General features: G+C 55.4%; 2 protein-coding genes and 1 non-coding gene across 4 annotated transcripts in view; 2 read left to right on the forward strand and 1 right to left on the reverse strand.

The window, feature by feature from the left end:
* FANCI (Fanconi anemia complementation group I) overlaps window positions 1-3,551 on the forward strand; it is a 78,969-nt gene extending 75,418 nt beyond the window's left edge. The window contains exons 36-38 of the mRNA XM_001926870.6: window positions 1,087-1,182; window positions 1,738-1,842; window positions 2,798-3,551. Coding sequence (XP_001926905.3) covers window positions 1,087-1,182; window positions 1,738-1,842; window positions 2,798-2,878 — 282 coding nt within the window. The 3' untranslated portion in view covers window positions 2,879-3,551. The remainder of the gene's footprint in view (window positions 1-1,086; window positions 1,183-1,737; window positions 1,843-2,797) is intronic.
* Window positions 2,709-20,726, reverse strand: POLG (DNA polymerase gamma, catalytic subunit). Of its 2 annotated transcripts, XM_001927064.5 has the most exons (23): window positions 20,254-20,726; window positions 18,742-19,519; window positions 15,694-15,889; window positions 14,479-14,643; window positions 14,223-14,369; window positions 13,997-14,076; window positions 13,015-13,197; window positions 12,760-12,914; window positions 12,506-12,632; window positions 11,312-11,545; window positions 9,805-9,925; window positions 9,560-9,646; window positions 9,166-9,273; window positions 8,590-8,750; window positions 7,912-7,965; window positions 7,684-7,801; window positions 7,082-7,217; window positions 6,742-6,988; window positions 5,425-5,547; window positions 5,130-5,298; window positions 4,802-5,010; window positions 3,714-3,874; window positions 2,709-3,229 (listed from the first exon to the last, which is right to left on the reverse strand). In XM_001927064.5, exons 2-23 carry the CDS (start codon window positions 19,356-19,358, stop codon window positions 3,153-3,155), a joined length of 3,675 nt encoding a protein of 1,224 aa, XP_001927099.1. In that variant the 5' UTR covers window positions 19,359-19,519; window positions 20,254-20,726; the 3' UTR covers window positions 2,709-3,152. The 2 variants fall into 2 exon arrangements, 1 of the variants encoding a protein (XP_001927099.1); XR_002345802.1 differs by lacking the exon at window positions 20,254-20,726 and having other exon boundaries at window positions 4,802-5,059.
* On the forward strand, window positions 20,652-20,724 carry TRNAR-UCG. The gene has a single exon. It is a non-coding gene; the product is annotated as a tRNA-Arg (tRNA).

Consider the following 21,844-nt stretch of genomic DNA (forward strand, 5'->3'; position numbering starts at 1 on the left):
TTCCTTAGCTCATGGAATTTATGTTCAGATGGCACATCTTTTTTCCTCTGAACGAAAAAACATATGCTTTATTCACGAAGTATCAGAAAGTCTTGAGCTCTTTCTTTAAAAATAGAGATAGCTTAGGGATGACCACTGGGGAAGAAGTGGTTTTACGGACAGTGAGTGCGTGCCAGGGTGTGAAGGGTTGGGCGGCTGCAGGAAGTGGGTTGTCTGGTGTACTGCAGACACACTTTAATGCAACAGTTCCTCTTCTAGGGTATAGAATTTGCAAAGACGTATGTATAGAATAGTCCTAGCAATGTTGTAAGTAAAAGTGAAATACTGGGAAAACTAAGATACCCACTAATAGAGGACTGGCTGAAAGGACTTGGAGTACATTTCTACCATAGAATACTATGTAGACATGAAAAAGTACAAACCTAAATGTTCAGACATAGAGTTCTCTCCAAAGGAGTTCCCACTGTGGCTCAATGGAAACAAATCTAACTAGTATCCATGAGGATGCAGGTTCAATCCCTGGCCTCACTCTTGGGCTAAGGATCCGAGATTGCTGTGAGCTGTGGTGTAGACCAGCAGCTGTAGCTCTGATTCAGCTGCTAGCCTGGGAACCATCCTATGCTGCAGGTGTGGCCCTAAAAAGCAAAAAAATATTATAAAAAAATAAATATAAACATGTCTGTATGCCTAAAAAGGGATCTACAAATTAAAATTCAAGTTGAGAGAAAAGAGATTATCCTGGCAGTGAAGATGAATATGAGACCAGAGAGGGGAAATAGCTCATTGCTGTAAGAATGTTAAGTCAGAGAGGCAACCAAGTATCTACAAATCGTCCTTCCCTCAGCCAGTCTCTAGGTAATACTTAGGAAATATACATGGGAGGGTTTGTTGCTGTCTCCAATGGCATGTAGGTCTCTTAATGGTTAAACTGTCTGAACAGTCTTAATTACTCATATTTAAGTAAAACTGCATTTGAATGGATTAGCTTTTCCCCAAAGCCGTGAGCCACATCTGCTATGGACAGTTCAGAGGACTTCAAAAAATCCCTAAACCCAAAATTTAGGTCTTCTCTTCTTTGCTCTATAGGCCAGAGTTCTTCGGGAAACCAAGCCGATCCCTAATCTCATCTTTGCCATCGAACAGTATGAAAAATTTCTCATCCACCTTTCTAAGAGATCCAAGGTAAACATACTCTTGTTGTTTTCTACCGATTGCATTTGCCTCTTGCAAGGACCTGGCAAACTGAAACAGCATGACTGTAGTGGAAAAAAAACCTAGTTCTGTTTCTTCGCTGTTTCTGATCTCATGGCCTGAAGCCTACCATTCGTGCAAGGAAACTGATGGAAAAGAAAGTTAGCCCTTTGGCGTTTCTGTTGTGACTCTGCTGGTTAAGAACCCAACTAGTATCCATGAGGATGCGGTTCAATCCCTGGCCACACAGTGGGCTGAGGATTCAGCATTGCTGCAAGCTGCTGCATAAGTTGCAGACGTGGCTCAGATCTGGTGTTGCTGTGGCTGTGGTGCAGGCTGGCAGCTGCAGCTCCAATTCGACCCCTAGTCTGGGAATTTCCATATGCCGCAGGTACAGCCCTAAAAGGCCAAAAAAAAAAAAAAAAAAAAGGGGGGGGCTCTTTAGGCAGGCACTGCAGGGTTTGTTGGAGATGGCCTAGGCCTTCATGGGCAGGCTCAGTCATCAGTCGGTAGGAAAACGTGCCTGTGTTCATGATCCTATCACAGGTGAACCTGATGCAGCACATAAAGCTCAGCACCTCCCGAGACTTCAAGATCAAAGGGAACATCCTGGACATGGTTCTTCGAGAGGATGAGGATGAAAATGAAGAGGTCAGTGCCTGCTTCTGACTGGAGTGCAGTTAGCCCCAGCTACCCTTCCCAGCTGGTTATTAGTAGCTGCTCTGTGAACATCCAGATTAATGGAGGGGCAGCGACCACAAGGAAAGGGCCAGAAAGCAGTCAAAGGTGACACTGAGGAGTGTCAAGAGAGGTGTTGTGAAGGCTGAACCTTGATGCCCAGGCTTGAGTACACTGTGGGAAGACATTTCCAGAAAGAAGGTGATGAAAACGAGGTCTTACTGTGGGTCTTCCCTCTGGGATCTTTTGAACCATTGGAAAATTAGGAGCTCAAGCCCTGTGAAACTGTTTTACTTCCTCTCTACCCCACCCTCATTCAAAGTAGGGCCCCCCTGTCATCAGCTCAGGTGGTCATGACAGTTTCTTATCCTCCTTTCTCCTCTGCTGAGACTAAAGGGAGCAGAGCAGCCGCCTAGCACACTGTGAGCCCTGCAGCATCTTGGACGCAGGTGTTTCCTTACCTAGAGTTTCCATCACCTGTCTGTCCAGAAAAGGAGGAGCAGATCAGTGCTCCACTCCATTTCAAAGTGGAAGTTCACATAAAACATCCTCAGTTTGCTAGCATTTCACAACCAGAACCTATGTTCTTTAATTTACACTCCAGGTCGTAAAGCACCTGGCCCCACCCTTCCCTCTGCCCCTGGGCACCTGAGTTCAGGGGAGTCTAGCATTTTGAGGCCCCTTCTCTGCCTGCCTGTCCCCATGTATCTATCCCCCCAGGTCAAACAGTCCAAAGGAAAGGGGTCACCACCACCTTCCTCTTTTGCCGAGGTCCCCCCATCGCCAGCCTAACTACCTGCCACGAGTGGCAGAGGGGCGAGAGCATGACTCACACAGGCTTTGATGAGAAGATAAAGGATTTCTGTTTTTATTTCCACGGCCTTTGAGCAGGTTGATCACATTAGAGCATGACCTCTCTCCCTTCTAGGGTACCTCATCAGAGCATGAGGGACAGAACAAAGAACCAGCCAAGAAGAAAAGGAGAAAAGAAATGAAATGCCTGAGTTAATGGGAACTTTGGGGCTTCTGCTTGCTTTTTACCCAATAAGCAAAAACGCCCCCTTGTCCTACAGCCTGCACCAAGGTTGGCATCTTGGTTCTGAACCCACTGAACTCAACTGCACCTTCAGTTGGAGGCAGTCGTTCTTGGCGGGTCCCACTACTGAAAAAGGACTGGCCTAAGGCCAGCCATTCTGCCAAAAGCACAGCTGAAAGCCTGAGTTTAGAGCCTGCACCGCCCCAATGAAGCTCCACGGGAGCAAATTCAGAGCCTCCAGGCAGAGCTATGGTCCAGGCTGGCTTCGTTTTTCCAAGGAGCCTTTGGTGAGTTCAATTATCTGGTAAATATCCAGTGCTTCACCTGGAAAACAGTGCAAATTTGTTAGGATGCTTTCTCAACACTGTGCTCAGAGCTAAGTGAGAAGAGGAGCATCATGTTAAAAAGGATGGAAGTGCTCAGAGAGGTTGCCAGGCATGGTAACAGTACATGTGGGAGGGTCTGCTTTCTTCTGGTACACGTTTGTTCTATATACATTTTAAATAGAAACTTTGTGATTTACTTGTTGGACATTGAAAGCACCATTTTTTAATGTAAGTTTGCACTTTGACTTTATACAATAAATCTTGAAGTATTTCTGTTGTAATTGAAGAGGAAAGAGAATAGATGGGAGAACAGCTTGCCAGAAACGCATCCCTTTGTGTTTGGACGTCATGTTCACTTTAGACCCAGGACACGTTAGAAACGGATCACACCCTCTGGTGCCCCAGGCCTCCTGTTGTTCAAGACTACTTTCTAGTCAGCCTCATGGCCTACACGTAACAAGGAACAAACATGTTGTGCTCACCCTGGGGAATCCCGTATCTCTTTTCCATCCCAGTTGGGTTGGAAGGGGTTTTACAATCCATGGTCACTTCCTTCCTGAGGCACTGGTCAATATCAACTGCACTGAAAAAGGCGACTGACTGGGGCAAGTCATTCAGACCCAGCTTGTAGGCAAACATGCACCTGAAAGAGAACCATCTCTCAGTCACGTCCCTGTCGTGAGCAGAGAAATGACCCAGTATCCCTTCCAGCAGGGCCTCCCTGCACCCAACTTATGTGTTCACTTAGTGAAGAAGGCTGAAGGGCCAGCACTGCCCTCCGTCCAGCAGCCAGATGCCTCCCACTGTGACACTAACATGCAGTTATAGACTCAAAACACACCTTTTTTCCAGCTTGGTACACTGTATTGATATAAAGAATTTCTTTCAATTATTGGGCCAGAGTTTGAATTTGAGGCCTTTTGTTATCTTTATTAAAACCTTACTTACCCATTAATCAGGACAGATCAACATGAAACTGTAATATCATTTAGTTCAATTGTATAAACTAAGAATACAAGAAAATACAACTAAATATAAAAAAGTATAGAATACGGAGTTCCCGTCGTGGCGCAGTGGTTAACGAATCCGACTAGGAACCATGAGGTTGTGGGTTCGGTCCCTGCCCTTGCTCAGTGAGTTAAGGATCCGGCATTGCCGTGAGCTGTGGTGTAGGTTGCAGACGCGGCTCAGATCCCGTGTTGCTGTGGCTCTGGCGTAGGCTGGTGGCTACAGGTCCGATTAGACCCCTAGCCTGGGAACCTCCACATGCCACAGGAGCGGCCCAAGAAATAGCAAAAAGACAAAAAAAAAAAAAAAAAAAAGTATAGAATACTATTAAAATCACATTTGAGTTTCCCCATGAACAATGGTTTCTCTTCTGCTGGTAAAGAGAATAACAAACTCTTGGCACTTAAGAATTAGTGGTTACATATTAAGGAAAATATCTCAATTTCCTATGAATTGAGAAACTGAGATAAGAGGTGGAACATCTATTTGTGGAGAGATGAACATTCAGATCATGCTTAGCCTGGTCTAAGCCCCACACGCCTGGCATAACGGCCAGAGTTACCTGGTCAAGAGGTTGGTGACCTGCAGGGCAAGGGCGGCACGGTAGCGGTCCTCCTCCCGCACCAGGTAGCGAACCTCGTCATGGATGCTGATGCAGAAGCGCCCATCAATGGCAAATTCCTCGAACAGCCACTTCATGGCCACCAGCATGAGGTGTAAGTAGTCCACAGCTGAGCTTTGCACCACCCAGTTCACGCGGCTGGTCATAAACTGGAGGGAAGGTGGGCACAGGCGAGAAGGCCACACGCCGGTTCATGTCCTGAGTAGGAGGTGGTACAGGCCCTCCCCGTGCCTCCCTCCCCAGGTTCCCAGGGCAGCCAGACAGATACCTCCCCCTGGACAGTGGAGGGCTCCAGGGCTCGGCTGATGCGGCAGCCCAGCACCGGCGTACGTGGCGTGTCAGACGTGGCAATGCTCTCCAGCTTATTGAACATTTCTGACTCTGTGCCCCCCGTCCACGCTCGTTCAGCAACCACCTCCCACTTCTTCCGTCGTGACCTGAGGGACCAGAACAGAGAGAGGACAAGCCTGGTCTTTCAGTGCCTCAGCTAAAAACAAAGCATCCCAGCTGTCCTGGAGCCAACCCGGACCCTCCCTCCAGCTTAACACTCAGCAGGCACTCACTTTCTCGAAGCTTCTCTCTGGATCTTGCGCAGGTCCTGCAGGGAAATCCAGCCGTCCTCGGTCCTGTCCACAGGGAGGTCCAGTTCCCTCACCAGCCACTCGCCCTCATCTGACAGCCGATACCTGGGGGGGCAGCGTCACAACTGATTCCTGGGGGAGGCCTCCTCTGTGCCAAACCCCAGGCTGGAGGATTCAATACCACCTCCCTCCACTTCCACAACACCCCTGGGGTCATGCTGTCCCTCCAGGCTCAACTTCAGAGGAGGAGAGGCTCAGGCTAAGCAACCTGCTGGTATCACACAGCCAGGGAGAGGCAGAGCCTAGACAAAAACCCAGGATGTTGTGCTACCCCAGTAAAGGACAGACTTGAACACAAAGGTCATTGCCATTACTATTGCCTTAATGCCTTAGAACCTGTGTTGCTGAGTGACCCCCAGGTGGCCTGCACTAGTTGAGGAGGCAGTAAGGGCTCCCACCCCAGACTGGGGGGAGGGCAGACAGAAGGGGCTGCTCTTTGAAGGGGAGAGGCCCGTTAGAGGAGCAGGGGATAGAACACAGGACCAGGCCTGGCTGAGCCTTCCCAGTCCCACTGCCCCCAGACTCCCAACCTCAGCCCAACTTCAGACATCACCAGACTTGTCCCCTAAAGGCTCTGGAGCTATGTCACTCCTCTGCTCAAAGATGTAGGGTCTCAGTCCAGACGCCTCTCTGAAGCCTTCAAAGGCGCTCTACAACTAAGGCCCTGCCTCCTTGAGCGCACACTGCCCCCCGCCCCACTGGACAGTGCCGGCCCCCTCTTCTGTTACTACACCATTATGACCTAACTCTTCGTCTTTCACCAGGAGATCAGGCTCCCTCCTAGGAGACTCCTAAGGCCCTGAGCACACGAGGTACCATCGGAGGAAGCAAACTGGAGCCCTGGGAAGGCTTCCTCCTCTGCTAATGTCAGTCTAAAACCTCTGGTGTTCCTCAGGCTCTCCCATCAGCAGCCTTTTACTACACCGACCGCTTCGGCTCACTCTCATTCCCTGCAGGCTTATGAGTGCAACCCCCACACTGCTGTTTATTCTGCACAACCAGAGCTACCGACCAGCTGCTGCTGGGTGACAACATAAAAGTACAGCTTTAACCCCATGAAGAAAACTGTTAAGCAAACAAACATCACAACCTGAAGACAAACCAGCCAGGAGCTAGGTCACAGGGGCCTGGAGGGAGAGGGGCCGGGTGAGGGGTCAGATAATGGGAAGAGATAACCCTGGGGGTCGTAAAAGCCAGCCTGCGGCCCTGGGGGTAACTGGATGGGGGTGGCACCCTCACCGGCGGAGGCCCTTGGTGACCGCATACATCTGCTGGGCCTTCTCGGCTGCCTCCTGCCGTGTGAGCCGGTGGTTGAACTGCATCAGCAGGCGCTCCGCAAAGGGCTGCCCCGCCCCGTAGATGCGGCCGTAGTTGAAGATCTTGGCGTGCTCACGGCTGATGCCCACCGTGGCAGCTGTCTTACTGTGCAGGTCGGTGCCCCTGCTCTTCCTGCCCTGCAGTGTCATCCACCCAAAGGCTGTGCAACCTGGAGGGCAGGGCAGGGGTGAACGAGGCGACTTCAGAACCCCACCCAGCGAGGCTTCAGGCTGCCTCCACTCCAGCCCCGGCTCCTGCTCACCGTGCATGCCGGCAAAGTGGGCATCTCCGAGCACAGCTGCGATCCACAGCTCCTGAGAGTCCACGTCAGCTCCCACGAGGACGTAGCCAGGTGGGGCCTGCACCATGGCCTTCAGCTCACTGCCCACACGGTCAGGCTGCCGGAAGAGTGAGGTCAGGCCCTCAGGGAGACTCCTCCCACCCAGGCCTGGACTCCAGTCACCATTCGAGACTGCACGCTGGGCCCTTCCCAGGGGAATGGTTTTAGGGAATGCCAGGGAGCACTGCCCCAAAGGCCACAATTCCAGGGCTGGCCACCTGGCAGCAGTGTGGGTGACAGGTGAAGAGCCCCTGCTCCACGCCTGACTCTATACACAGCCCCTCTAGGCCCACAATAGCTGTGTTTATCATTCCTTGTCAACGGCTGGCCGGGAGCAGGTGCCTAGAACGTGTCTGCTGAAGAAATGGGTAAGCTGTGAAGCTAGACTTGAACTCGAATTGAGTCCTGCCTGACCCAGGTCTTAGGTCCCTTTCTGTGCTCCTCAGAGTAAAAGCCCTGTGCGACTCCAGTTTCTAGACACACAGGAGAGGAAGGGCAGGACCAGAGGTACAGAGGGCACGTACCCGGGCATTGCTGGCAGTAAGCCACGTGGGCTCCACCGCACGTCGGGTGATGGTGCCAGCAGTCACCACCTGCGGCAGGATGGCCCCGTAGCGGCCTTCCTCATCAAAGGCTGGATGCCTGGTGGGGGGTGGGGGTGAGAAGAACGTGAGTCTCAGCAACAGCTTGCTCTGGTCCCGGGACCCGCCCCACTCGGTTTTCCTACCCCCACAACCACAGGCTGGCCATACCTGGTCACAGCACGGGGCAGAGCTGACCTGGGCAGCCACACCACCATCTGGGAGCTGTGGGGACAGAGAGGTTGCTCAGCACAGCCGTGAGGAGAAGAATCCATTCCCCGTCACCACACGGCTCTCCTCAGCCCAGCTTGCGTGGCCTCAGCCCTTCTGACTCGGGTTGGGCCCTGATGCAGCCAAGGTCTGAGTGCCAGCATTAACCACCCTGTAAAATAAGGCATCTGGGAACTGGCCAGGTATCTGAGGCAGCTTCTGCCCCTATCCTGGCGTGTCCAGGAGGCATCCGACATCAGTCCTGCCACCACCACCTCTTTCACGCTCAGGACAGACTTCACCAGCTTGTCAGAAGCGTGTGCTGCCGGCAGCCACAACTGCCCTGAAACCAGCCTTCAATCCATTTGCCAGGACCTGGCACCCAGCCCCCAACAGAGCTTACAGTCTGGCAGCCCTCCACAGGAGGGGCCACCGAGGCCCTATGGTAGCACTCTGTATAGAACAGGGAACTAAAGCTGGAGAGGGAAGGAGACTTGCCTGTGGTCCCCTGGCACCAGGACCGCAAACAGCTGGGCCTCTGGACCACAGCTGGGCCGTCCTTCTGGGGCCGCACGGGCTGTCAGGGGCCCCCTGGGGCTGTGCTAACTGGGCCATGTCTCTGCCCACACGGTGGCCCACCTGATACGTTTATGGGCATTCCTCCAGAAAGAAATCATTTTGTTGATTTCCAAGGCACGGGGCCCACTGGCGCCTCCTGGGCCAGCCTGCAGGGTGCCATCCTCCATCTTGGGCAGGAAGTCTTTGGCAAAGGGGCTGCCCACATTGTAGCTGTTCCCATCCTGAGAAGAACAGAGGGAGTAGGGCTGGAGGCACATGGCAGACCCCCAGCTGGGGAGCCAGTGTTCTGCACACCCGGGCTCTGCCCACCACCGACACACACAAACACACACACAGAAACCTGGTTCCCTTCACAGGAACAGCCCTCAGTCAACAGACCCCATCATGTACCAGATGTAGTGCCAACACCCGACGTGCCCAATGTCACTTAAGTCCACCACCAGGCCCCTCACCACCCAATTTTCAGAAGGAAAACAAGGGCTCAGAGAGACGGCAACCTGGGTCTGAGATCACACTCCGCCCCACTACCACCGGCACTCCTGCAAAAAGGCGCTCTCCAAGTGAGTCATGGGGGTTACTGTGTGCCTGGGGCACAGCGAGGACACCGTGGAACATGGCGCAAACCGGAACACGCACCTTATGAGGCAACTTGAAGAACCAGCAGCCGGGGACATCCACCTCGTTGTAAGGCCCATTGCCATGGTGATGAGCTGGCCGGCTGGCTTGGGGGCTGCCCGTAGCAGTCTGTGGGGGCCACACACCCACATCAGGCCCTGCTCCAGCACCTGCATTCAGCGAGGGCCACGGGGGGCGGGAAACGGGCCTGAAACGGCGAGCAGGGAGACGACGGGACGGCCACGAGGCCCCAGGCTTCCTCCCGGGCCTCCAACAAAGGCAAGGAGCACCTGTCACCCAGCCCCCCAATCCAAGACTGTGGGAACTCCATGGAGGGAAAGAGCGACATGGGTGCAAGGGGGAGCCCTGCCACCCAGCACCCACCCAGAGGACCCTGAGCAGGCGCCCCGCTCACCAGAGCTGGGGGTTGACCCGGATCTGCCGCTCGCAGCTTCTCCAACGTGGCCTCAGCCTCCACTTCTAAGCAGCCCAGTTCTTCCACCTGGATGGGCCCAGGTCCCAAGGGGATGAAGCAGGGGGCTAAGTCAGCCCAAGTCCACCAGCCCCTCCCTCCAACATACAGACGGCCCAGGATGGCCGGGATGAGCAGCCTGGCACGTCCAGTCTCCCCCAACCCCACCGCTGCCCCTCGGGCCTCACCGTCTGCCACACGGTGCCGCTGTCGGTGAGCAGGAACTCCTCAGCCAGGCCTGCCTCCTGCAGCTCCGGCTGCTGCCTGCCCTGCTCAAGACAGTGCTTCCTGTACAGGGACTCGATGGCTCTGTGCAGAGAACAGCAGCCGCTGAGTACGGGGTGTCCCTGCAGGCCAGGTAGCTCGCTGGGACCTTCCACGATCCCCGTTTTTTGTCCTCAGAATCAGCTCTGAGGCACCCATGGACAGCACTTTTCTTAGTTCACAGACAGGGGGACAAATTGAAGATGATAGCACATGGGTGGCAGGGTGGGTTTCGAGGCCTGGGCCGACTCGAATCTAAGCATCTCTCACCCAGAGCCACTGCCGCCTCAGGAAAAACTCCAGCAAAGTGGGGCCAGGTCAGGGCCAGACCTGCCCCCCTCCCCACAGGCTGCCCTCAACCCGCTGTCCATCCTTCAGCTCAAAAGGGCAGGTGGATCCCTGTCCCTCTGCCCACAGGCCCCATGCAGGGGGGTCACGCTGCCCCGCAGAGCCAGGATTCTCAATTCTGGGCCACCTGAAGAGCGCCAGGGCTTCTCCACAACCCCCGCCTGTCAAAGCTCAAGGGCTGAGATCTCAGACAATAAACTCATCTCCCTAGGCCTTTGTTTTGCCAACTCTAAAAGGAAGACCATGGGGTTCCCGTCGTGGAGCAGCGGAAACAAATCCGACTAGGAACCATGAGGTTGCGGGTTTGATCCCTGGCCTTGCTCAGTGGGTTAAGGATCTAGCGTTGCCGTGAGCTGTGGTGTAGGTCGCAGACGTGGCTCGGATCTGGCGTGGCTGTGGCTCCGGAGTAGGCCAGTGGCTACAGCTCTGATTAGACCCCTAGCCTGGGAACTTCGATATACCGCAGGTGCAGCTCTAAAAGGACCAAAAGACAAAAAGACAAAAATAAATAAGTAAATAATAAAAAAAAATTTTAAAAATAAAAGGAAGACCAGCATCCTGCCTCATGGGGCTGCTTGGGGAGCAGACAAGAGGAGTACTGTAAAAGGTTCGTACCCAGGACACAGTCAGCGCTCAATAGCTTATACTCAAAAAGACGGGCACAGGGAGTTCCCATCATGGCCCAGTGAAAACGAATCTGACTAGTATCCATGAGGACATGGGTTTGATCCCTGGCCTCGCTCAGTGGATTAACTGTCATGAACTGTGGTGTAGGTCACAGACATGGCTCGGATCCCAGGTTGCTGTGGCTGTGGTATAGGCCGGCAGCTGTGATTCCGATTCAACCCCTAGCCTGGGAACCTCCATATGCCATGGGTGCAGCCCTAAAAAGACCAAAACGGGGTGGGGGGAGGCAGGGCACAACATCCCCCCTTGTCACTTCCAACAGCCCTCCCTCTCCAGGTTCCTGTGAAGGAAACTGGCCCACCCACACCAAGCTCCCTGTTCGCCTGAGCTGAGTCTCTCCAGCAAGGGGAGGGGATTCCTAGAATGGAGCCACTTGCTCCTGAGCCAGCGCCTTACGTGTAGGGACAGGGCACTGCTGTTGATGCTGGGGCCATGCCCGGCACCTTGGCCAGGTTGTCCCGCCGCCCAGGCACCAGGTACCCCCAGCCGTGCTGCTCTGAGTAGTGCAGAGGGAAGCCGTCCCAAGTCAGCGCCATGAGCTTCGGCGTGATGCGCATCTGGAGACTGAGGAGACTGGGGCCCGGCGTCCATGCGGGGTCATCCAGCCGGGGGCAGAGCTTCCGATACCACCTGCACCCCCAAAGAGAGCAGTGTCACGGGGGGGGGGGCACCAAGGGGACACTACACAATGGTGACGATGACCGTGTGATGGCAAGGAAGGCGTTGTCTCCTGTGACTGCGCCCCACCCACTCTCTGGGACGCCAAAGCCTTCTGTATGACCTCAGCCTACAGTCACATCCCCTCCTCTTGGGATGCAGCCAGGAACCCCACGGAATCCAAGAGAATTCAAATATCCCAAAAGGAAAAAGCCTATGTCAGTGTCCCTGTTCTGCTCAGAAGCCAGGACCCACAAACACAGCCCAGGGCTGCGCTTCTCCTAAGCTCCTCTTTATGCAGGGAAACTGACCAAAGGAGCCCATGTGCCCTCCTACCTGCTCTGCAGACGCACCAGGGTCTTCAGAGCTCTGACTCGCACGTGCTGCTCACCAGAGTCAACACAAGGCTGAGGCAAGTGAGGCACTCAGCGCACAAGAACTGGCACCCTGCTGTGCACACTGGCTGCCCCTACTTTCTCATCTCTGCCACCCTCTGGGGTCTGAATGAAGGGTCACCTCCTCAAGGAAGCCGCCCTGGATTTCTCCAGGCAGAGTTAGGTACTGCCTTAGCACTGATCACTCTTCTGTCTCATCATGGATATAAATACCAGTGGCTCTGGCTGGTCTGCACAACCAACTCCTCCCAGGGAGCAGCTACTGGAAAGGAGTTAACGGCCCTATTTGTAACCTCGGTGACTTCTGTGAGGCCCAGCACACAGCAGTTGCTTAGGGCGCTTGTACTGAGTCAGTCAAATGACCCAGAGCTCAGAGAAAACTAGTGAGAGCAGGACTAAAAGACGGCAGGGACAAAGGGTGCAGGTCAAGGAGGGCCCATCTGTACACCAACCCTGCGCTGGGGCCCAGAATAGGCATGTCCCAGAGGGAAGGGAGCGCCAAGGGAGGCCTGTGGACCTGCTGGGTGACAGGGCTCACCCTGGGTGTCCAGGAAGGTGCTGGGGCCGCTTGGGCAGGAGCTCCGTGGTCCCCCTCAGCTGCTCCAAGCGGGTGCGGGCCATGACATCTTGCTGAAACTCCTCCTCCTCGCTGGGGGGGCCGGGGTCTGCACGGGGGCAGGAGAGGGGGGGATGATCAGGACCAGGGAGGGATCTTGCAGGTGACCGACTCACCTCTGGAAGGCTGGAGGGACCCAGGACCCACTCCTGCACCCCTCCTGCCATATTCCCTACCTTCCTGTTCCTTGGGATCACCCGGGGCCCCAGCCCCCTCGATGGGCAACTTGCTGGCTGTGGCCGGCTCCTTCCTCTTCAGCTTCTTTGCCTTCTTTTGCTTAAACTCCTGCAGGTCCCACTCCAGGTCCCAGAGCCAGGGATCTTCCTTGTACCTGCACAGCCAGTCCCCCAGGGCAGACTAAGGCCAAGCCCAAGGCCAGCACTCCACCTGCCTGTCCCCTGCAGGGATCCTGCCACCCAAGGCCTGGCTACCTCTCTCCCGAGAGCAGCTGGCAGGCATCGTTGGCCAGGTCCATCAGCGACTTCTTCATTTCCCGCTGGAGCTCCTCGTAGGTGCTCTGGGCCTCCGCCAGGTAACGCTCCCAGTTTTGGTTGACAGGCAGGTAGGAGACGCCCATCTCCAACATGCCAGCCAGAGTCACTGGGTGGGGACACCTTGAGGACAAGCACCAGGGCTGCCATAAATGACCACAAGAGGCCAGGCTTTGGCCTAATCCTGGAGCCAAGCTGCCAAGCCTCAACCCAAGCACCCACGTGTCAGAGAGACAGGGGATTAAGCCCCACTCTACCACCTCCCAGCCGAGAACCCTAGGTAAGCACTGCATCTCTCTGAGCCCAAGCTGCTTCATCTCTAAGATGCAAACAATGTCATCCTGTCCTCGGGGGTAATGTGGGAATAACAGATCACAAAAACCAAGGAGCTGCCATTTGCCCAGTAACGACTAAGCACCAGGTGCTGTGCTAACATCCCCATACATAGAAGAGCCCATACAAGAACCTCACAGCCGGAATAATCAGGGTATTTGGGTGTGTTTCACAGATAAGAACACCAAGGCCCAGACAAACCAAGTAACCTTGGCCAAGGTCAAATGAGCTGGATAGGACAGTCAAGACCAGAACCAGATCTGGCTGACACTTTTGACTCTGACCAACCACATCATAAGACTAATTCACCAGCAAACATGACCAAGACGGAAGTGAAGCCCTTAGCACAAGATCTAGGTTCAAAGGGGGCACCTGGCAAACCAGGACCACGCATCTGAAACAAGTACAGCCTCATCCCCCTCCCACCCAGGGCCTCTGCAGAAACCCCAGAGTCCAAGGCCCAGAAGGCCACCACTGGCCAGAGTGGCTCCCTTCACCCGCCCAGGAAAGCTAGGGCCCCCGCCTGGTTACAGCAGGCCCAGGGAGCAGGAACCCCAACCCCAGGGGCCCCAGAGGGGCACTTCCTCACCTTTCCAAGAAGAGTGGCAGCTGCTGCTGGAAAACCTCAAAGGTGGCCCACACATCCTGGGCACAGTACCGCATCAGGTCCTGGCACAGGTGACAGGAAGGCGCTGGGTGGGCAGCCGTCCCACTGCCACCGCCAGTCACAGGGTCAGGTCTGGAAGCCACACTCCCCAGGGTCGCTAGGGGTCTGCCAGAGCCCATGTCCCCAGAGCCCCTCTCCATCGCCATACCTGGAAGTTCTCACGGATGTCCTTCATGTTGCCCTTGACAAACAGCTCGCGAGGCTCCTTCTCCAGGGGAGGCCCCCCCACATAGAGGTGGTGTACATCTGCCAGATTATTGACACTGCTGATGTCCAGCCAGTCCCAGGATGAGATCTGGAAGCCAGAGCAAGGAACACAGCAGATGAGTTTGGCCTCAAGCCAGACAGAAGGCCAGTAAGGGGGTCCCAATGCCCCCCCGCTCGGTCCCCCAGGGTGTTCTCACCACTGGGCCGTTGGCTTTGCTCTGGGACTTGTGGCCCCGCTGTGGGGGGGTCCGGGCCTTGTGCTTGCCCTGCCTGGCTGCCATCCACAGACTGCGCTGGAAGCTGCTCAGCCCGGAGATGGCCATGTGCATGCTCATGGTGTCCAGGAAGCGCATGCGGGAGCCCTGAGGAGGAGAGGCTGCAGCTCAGCGGCCGGCCCATCGCTGCCACTTTGGTGCTTTAGCAACTGGCCCCTCCCAGCACACAGCCTTCACACCCGCTGGTCCCTCCACCTGTGAGGGCCCTGCCCTCTCAAATCCTTGCCACCCACCCCCCTCTTTTTTTTTTTGCTTTTTAGGGCCGCACCCACAGCACATGGAGGTTCCCAGGCTAGGGGTCTAATTGGAGCTAGAGCTGCCAGCCTACACCACAGCTCACGGCAACACCAGATCCTTAACCCACTGAGCGAGGCCAGGGATCGAACCAGGCTCCTCATAGATACTGGTCCGGTTCATTTCTGCTGCACCACACCGGAACTGCAAATTGTTGCCACCCTTGAAAGAACAGGCCTGGCTCGGACCCAGCACACAATCCTTCCCAGCATCTAGCAAGAGCTCTCGGGACCAGAGTGGCCACAACAGGCCTTCTGAGCTATCAGGCTCGGCCCTCACAGGCTCTGGGGCCCTGGGAGTCTGCGCTTCAGCAGCCCCGCCAAAGCCTAAGGCTGCTCTCACCTGCCCTGCCCTTCTCCAAGGGCACTTTCCAGAGAATTAACAATTGCCATAACCACACACCAGACGTGGTTCTGAGCGTCCAATGTGTGTATTGTTCAAACTGTCCCAGCCACCCTATGAGGCGGTTTCTGCTATTTCCCTCTTTCTACAAGCCAGGACACTGAGGTTCAGGGATGGCTAAGAAGCTCAGGCTGCTCACCAACGGGCGAGGCAGAATGAGAAGCCAGGCTGCGCGGCCTAGAGCCTCCAAAGACCCACGCGAAGCTCGAAAATGCCACACATAAATGCAGGCCATTGGCACTCTGTGGCAACTCAGGTCCTGTGCCAGGCACAGCCAAGTGACAGAACAGCTGGGCCTAGGCACACAGGAAAGGCTGCTCAACAGGGGGCCCTGCAGCTACCACAAAGGCGACGGAGGCCTCGGCCTGGAAACGCAGCGCCCTCCCAGCCCCTGAGACAGGCTCTCAGCCCAGAACCTGCATTGGGCCCCGGGACCCATACCTGGATCAGGTACTGCTCCCTGACATGCGCTCGGTCGAAGCAAACGTTGTGCCCCACCACCAACCGCTCCTGCCACTCGCGCTGTGGGGGGCCGCTGGCACCAGCAGGGACCTCCAGGGGAATGAGGTCAGCCGGCGACAGCTGGCTGGTCCAAGAGTAACGCTCTTCCACCAGCCGCCGGCTGCACCAGGAATACCTGAGGATAGTAAGAGGCAGGCAGTTTGGGCACGGAGGCCTTAAGGTTCTGCTCCCCAACCCCCACTGCACACCTGCTGCCACATGCAGGTCCTGCACTAGCAGCTGGGGACACACGTGAGACCAGGGGGCTGGGCGGGGCCTGAAGGGGCCTGAGTTCAGAGCGGAAGGAGTTACAGATGCTTCTTTACTTTTCAACTGCCACAGACAGACAGGGAGCTAAGTGCCAAAGGGCCGGGTGTCCCAGCCAGGCGTCCAGCCTGGGCCCCCCAAGGTGTCTGTGAGGTCCAGGGTTCACCAAGTTTGGGCCTGGCCCTGAGGCATCTTAGAACATTCTTGACTCCGCGTGTCTATGATCTCAAAGCAGCCAATGTTCAAAGTGCCAGCAAAGGAGAGAGACAATTATAATAGAACCCAAAGTGGAATTTTGTAATTCAAAGTGACAAAAAAAAAAAAAAAAAAAGACAAATGCTGCACACACGTATAGGATGACTCATCTGACACCTGGAAAGAATTGGAAGGACAAAGAGCAAATCACACACCTTGAAGGTGTTGTGCCTCTAAGCAACCACCCTCAGTGAGAGACCAGGGAAAGTGCCAGAATGGAGGAAGCATGTGCACACGGGCTAGGAAATACGTGCTGGGCCGGCGGGGGCAGGGGGACGACGGGGATAGGGCTGACACGGATTCAGGAAAAGGCTGAAATTGGCTCCAGATCCACCAGGCCAAGTGTGGGGCAATGGCCCACAGATCATGCCAAAGGGTCAAAGCCACTCAGTATCAAAGTGAGTGACGAGGCCACATGTGGTGACACAGTGGCCACCACAGCTTTGAGGGAGCCCCCCTGCTCCCCTTACACAGGGGAGGAGGATTATCTGCCTCAACGCTTATGACAAAAAATTCGTTTCTTCGGGGAAGGGCCTAGCAGCAAAAAAAAAAAAAAAAAAAAAAAAGGTTCCCAGTTTTAAACCTAATAAACCCTAACTCATACTCCAAATGGTAGGAATACACTAAGGGACTCAAGCTGAAACCTCCTCCCTTTTCAATTCAGCGTGTCAAGGTCCTTAAAAACAACACAGAAGGATGAAGAATGGCAAATACTGGAGGCCAGGGTGATGACAGGAACTTTGGGTGTGATAAAAAGCCAGACTGGGGTCAAGCTCTAGGGCTGCAGCTATGCATGAGAACCACCTTGTTAAAGTGACTTGTGATTTAAAAAAAAAAAAAAAAAAAAAAAAAAAAAAAAAAAAAAAGAGGCCAAAACACAAACACCTCTGGCAAATTGAAGATGAGTTAGAACCACTGCCATTCATACTGCACTTTCCCTGTGACTCGTCCATCAGCACTGACAGCTTGTGCAATGTCCCTCTGGTCTGATGACCAAAGCCCTGACCAGCAGCCTTGGGGAAGTTGCCCTATGGGCTTCTCCTTCCCAATGGAAACCGCGGCCTGCTCTGGAGCCTCACGTTCCCCAGCCCCGTGGCAAGGATGTGCCCAGAGGAAGAGTGGGCTGCTGGCAGGGACCCATCGGGCACCAACCCACCCCCACCCCACCCCAGCTCCCAGGAAGGCCCCACACGAGCCCACTCCTCAGCAATGACCTCTGCCGCCAGGCAGACCCAGCAGTGCCCCTGGTACCACTGGCAAGAAATGGAATGAGAATGAGAGGAGGGTGGGAGGGAAAGGGAGAGAAAACTGAAAGAGGTGAAAAGTTAGTCGAGGAAGAAGGAGGCAGCGAAAAGAAAAAGGGGACTTTGGGTAAAGTGGCCCCAAATGACCAAAAGTTCAAAAGACAAGTCCTTCTTGTCACTGGTTCCCTCATTTCCTTTCAGCCACCACAGCCTACTGCATCTCCTCAAATGATGGACAGCATTCCCTCTATTCTGACCATCGAGTTACACAGTAAGCACTGAGAGTCTCATCTTAACTGCAACTAAATCAATGAGGAATCATCTAGTTTTTCTCTTTTCAGCCATTAATGCCTACCTTATCTATTTAGCCATGTTTTCACCATTTTCAACTGCATATTTAACATTTCGCAGCTTTCTTTACAAAGATGTAGCTTCCAATAGGAATAAAGAAACTGCCAACTTTTTTTGCTGGCCATGCCTGAAAGCATTAAGGTTGTAAATAGTATTTTAATCCTGGAATGAAGAATAAAAAAAGGGGAGAAACAGTACTGCCATCATTGTTTGAAAAAGAAACGTGGGTAGCACTTTAGAAAAGTTATTTTAAAAAGGAAAGAGATGGGATATACCTTTGAGGGACCAAAATGCCTGCACCAATGCCTTGGGAGGCTGGGGAAAGGAAACACTGTTTCTCAAATGGGGGGGGGTGTTACCTGGGGGGAGGGAAGGATTTGGAAACACTGAAGGGGGCGGGGTTTAGTCTGGCATTCAAGGGAACAGCTGGGGATGCTAAGCCTCTTACACTGCCTGGGACACTGCCGCAAAAGGGAGGTTTCTCTTGCTCAAAAGAACCATTAGCATCCCCAGATAGAAACACAGTCCAATGTCTCGGGCCAACTTCTCAGGAAGCCATAAGGCACCAAATCAAGGTGATCTCAAGTGGTCTCCCAGTCAGTTTCAAGTCCAGCACTCCACTGTGATTCTGTGCAGAGCCCCTGTCACCACCTGACCTTTGCTTGGGTGTCCTTTACCACCCACCTGCCCACCAGAAAGTAAGCTCTGTACAAGCTGGGGTCCAACTTATTTTAGCTCACTGCTGAATTCACAATCCCTGGAAAAGCGCCTATCAGACACATCGTTGGAGCTCAGCAAATGTTCCCTGAACCAAACTATTAAGCTGGGCCCCCCACGTGTGCTGAAGTCCCCAACCCCAGCCCCTACTCACCAGGCCGAGGGGGATATGGCCACCGCCAATGTGGGGCAAGTTCCCTCTGCCAAGCAGACCTCCACGTCGAACACCAGGGCCCGCTCCTCGGGGATGGCCACGGGTTCGGCCTCCCCCGCGGGGCCGTACCGGGTCCACCCCTCCGCCCAGGCCCAGCTCGAGGGCCGGGGGGGCAGCTGGGCCTGCAAGAGGGAGTTGGCCGCCTCCAGGTAGGGCAGGCTCTGCTTCTGGGCCAGGAGGCGGAAGTGCTGGTCCAGGTTGCCCCCGTAGAGGGGCGGCAGGCGCAGCTCCACGTCCGGCAAGGGCGAGGCCGGCTGCCCCCAGAGCCCGTGCTTCTGCAGGTGCTCGACGCTGCGGCGCACCGCGGCCTCGCCGGGCATCTCCCCGCCGCGCCCGAAGATTTGCTCGTGGAGCCCTCTCGAGAGCATCTGGATGTGCAGTGGGTTGTGCCGCAGCTGCCCGTCCTCCGAGGAGGGCACCTGCGGCGGCTGCGGCGGCGGCTGCCCGTCGCTGGGGACGGGGACGGGGGCGGAGCTGAAGCCCCAACGCCCTGGAGCTGGAACCGGCCCTGGCCCGACGCTGGCGCCGGCCACCTTCCTCCAGAGCAGGCGGCTCATGGTTGGTGCAGGGAGCCCCCCGCTGGGAGTCAGGACACCTGGCTTTGGGCTCCAGCTTGGCAGCTTTTACTGGCGGGAAGACGTGGAGGGAGACACGTCCCGTCTCTCTTTTCCTGTCAGTGAAACGGTCCTGATCATGCCTGCCTTCCACCCAACAAATCCTAAAGGAGACAGACGACAGTGTTAACTTATGAAATGCCCAACACGTGCTACATTAACAACCATCGCTCTTAAGCACTTGCTGCGTCTCAGGCAGTGTGCCAGGCGCCTTTGGGTACATTTTCTCAGTTAATCATCAGACAACCTTGAGAAGGATCAGTATCCCTCCAGAGGAAAACTGGGGCTCACATGGGTTCACTGGGGAAGATGAAGGTTAGTGGCTAAGAGCGCAGACTCTGAACAGGTTTGAATCCCGGCTCCGGCTCCTAGGAGACCTATGACCTTGGGCAAGCTTCTTAGGCCCCGGTTCCCGACTCTTTGAAATGGGGTTATGAGTTCTACCAGCCATACAGACAGCTTTTCGGGTGACACAGGGCGACCAGGTCGGGCAGCCCAGCCCTGGGCAAATGCTCGGCTAACGGTGGCTGCCATTACCGTGACCGCCGCAGCCCGAGGCCCTAGCGCCTCTAGGAGCCAGCGCGCGGATTCGAACCCGTCCGGGGAGGCCGCCGTCCCGCGGGGTCCCCACCCACGCCCGGGCCGGGGCCCAGCGGGCCGAAGGAGCCCGGCAGGTGGCGTCGGCAGAGGCCCCCGGCGCTCCCGGCCGCCAGCCCGCCTGAGCCCGGCGGCAGCGCCGCGGTGCGCCCTGGGACGAGCCTCCGCCCAGCTCAAGGCCGCGCTCCCTTCGCCACCGCTCAGCGACCCGACCTCCCCTCAGCGCCGACCCTCCGGAAACCTCAGTCCACCCGGAGCTTCTCAGTCGGCGGCTGCCGACCCCAGGCCAGAGACGCGGCGTCTCCCCTCGCGCGGCCTTTGCAGCCTCGGCGTGGCCTGTGGCTTCCACCCGACCAGTCCGCCTCGCTGGCAGCCGCAACTTCCCGTCTGCGTCCCGCTCGGTCCCGCGGCTACCCCGAGAGGCAGGCGGGAGACTCCCAGTGCGACCAATAGGAGAGTCACAAATGGACCGGTCCGCCCGTGGGGGGGGAATAGGACTTCCGGGTGGGCTCTCCCTACGGAACTCTGGGAATCAAGGTCCAACCTCCCCCGCTCAAGAAGCAGGTGGGTTGGTCCCAGGCAAGACAGTAGGCGGTAAAAATATAGTTTAGGCTGTCCAAAGAGTAACAGCAAGCGGGCGGCCGCGTGGCCTAATGGATAAGGCGTCTGACTTCGGATCAGAAGATTGCAGGTTCGAGTCCTGCCGCGGTCGGAAGCTCAGCTACCCTTTTTGATTTGCACCTTCCTAGGTATTTAGCCAGGACCGCACGAGACGCTGTTACCAATTACTACAGTTCACTGACGTCTGGAAACACCCAGATCTGGGGAAGTACGGGTCCCCATCCACCACGCCCCGTACGTCGGTGCGAAATTGCTCCTCTGCGTGGGGAAGCCGCAGTACGGTTCTAACAGTCATCTGCCGTGCGTGTACCTCCACGAAGGTAAAGCTGGCGGGCATCCTAAGCCGAGGCACTGGTTTCAAATCATTAGATGTGTCGGAATGGTGGAAATTGGCACCTGAGGCAGACCCTTCCTCTCCCCGTCTGGGGCAATTCTGACGGTACAAACGCTACCTTTCACCGAACCGGAATCTGCAACCGGATATTAAGCCCTCGCCCCAGCGCGGGGAGCTGCCCTCCAGTCTTTGCGGTCTCCTGTCCGCGCATCCCGCTGATAAACTGTCAAGTACTACTCAGATTAAGCCCCATGTGAAAGGGAGAACCTGGATCCTGGAGACACAGCTACGAAGATTTGGAAAGTGAGGCTAAGAGCGATCTGAGACAGACCTGAGGACACACAGCTGATGAGGGTCAACACTGAGGCCTCACCGAAAGTCAGTCCCCACCTTCCAGCCCGTGCCTGTGCCAGGACACCAGGATCTGACAACGGCCTTCAGTATTTTTCAGCGGTGCGGTTTGGAGATACCCAGGAAAACACACTCCCCACCTGTCCTGCGGACACAACCCACCCAGAAAGGCAGAGAAAACCCCAGGAAAAGGTCTGTGAAGGCCTCACAGTAGCATTACTCTAGATCCTTCCGTAGACCACCAGGGAACTCCCTCCCTTTATTTTTAAGTATGAAATATTGTTTACACGTTGCAATTCATACATTTTTTTTTTTTTTTTTTTTTTTTTTTTTGCTTTTTAGGGCCACACCTGCAGCAAATGGATGGAAGTTCCCAGGCTAGGGATCTAATCGGAACTACAGCTGCCGGCCTACACCACAGCCACAGCAACGCGGAATCCCAGCCGCATCTGCCACCTACACCACAGCTCACAGGCAACGCCAGATCCTTAACCCGCTGAACGACATCAGGGACCAAACCCGCAAC

This window comes from Sus scrofa, chromosome 7 (assembly GCF_000003025.6).
Source record: "Sus scrofa isolate TJ Tabasco breed Duroc chromosome 7, Sscrofa11.1, whole genome shotgun sequence".
Classification (NCBI taxonomy): Eukaryota; Metazoa; Chordata; class Mammalia; order Artiodactyla; family Suidae; genus Sus; species Sus scrofa.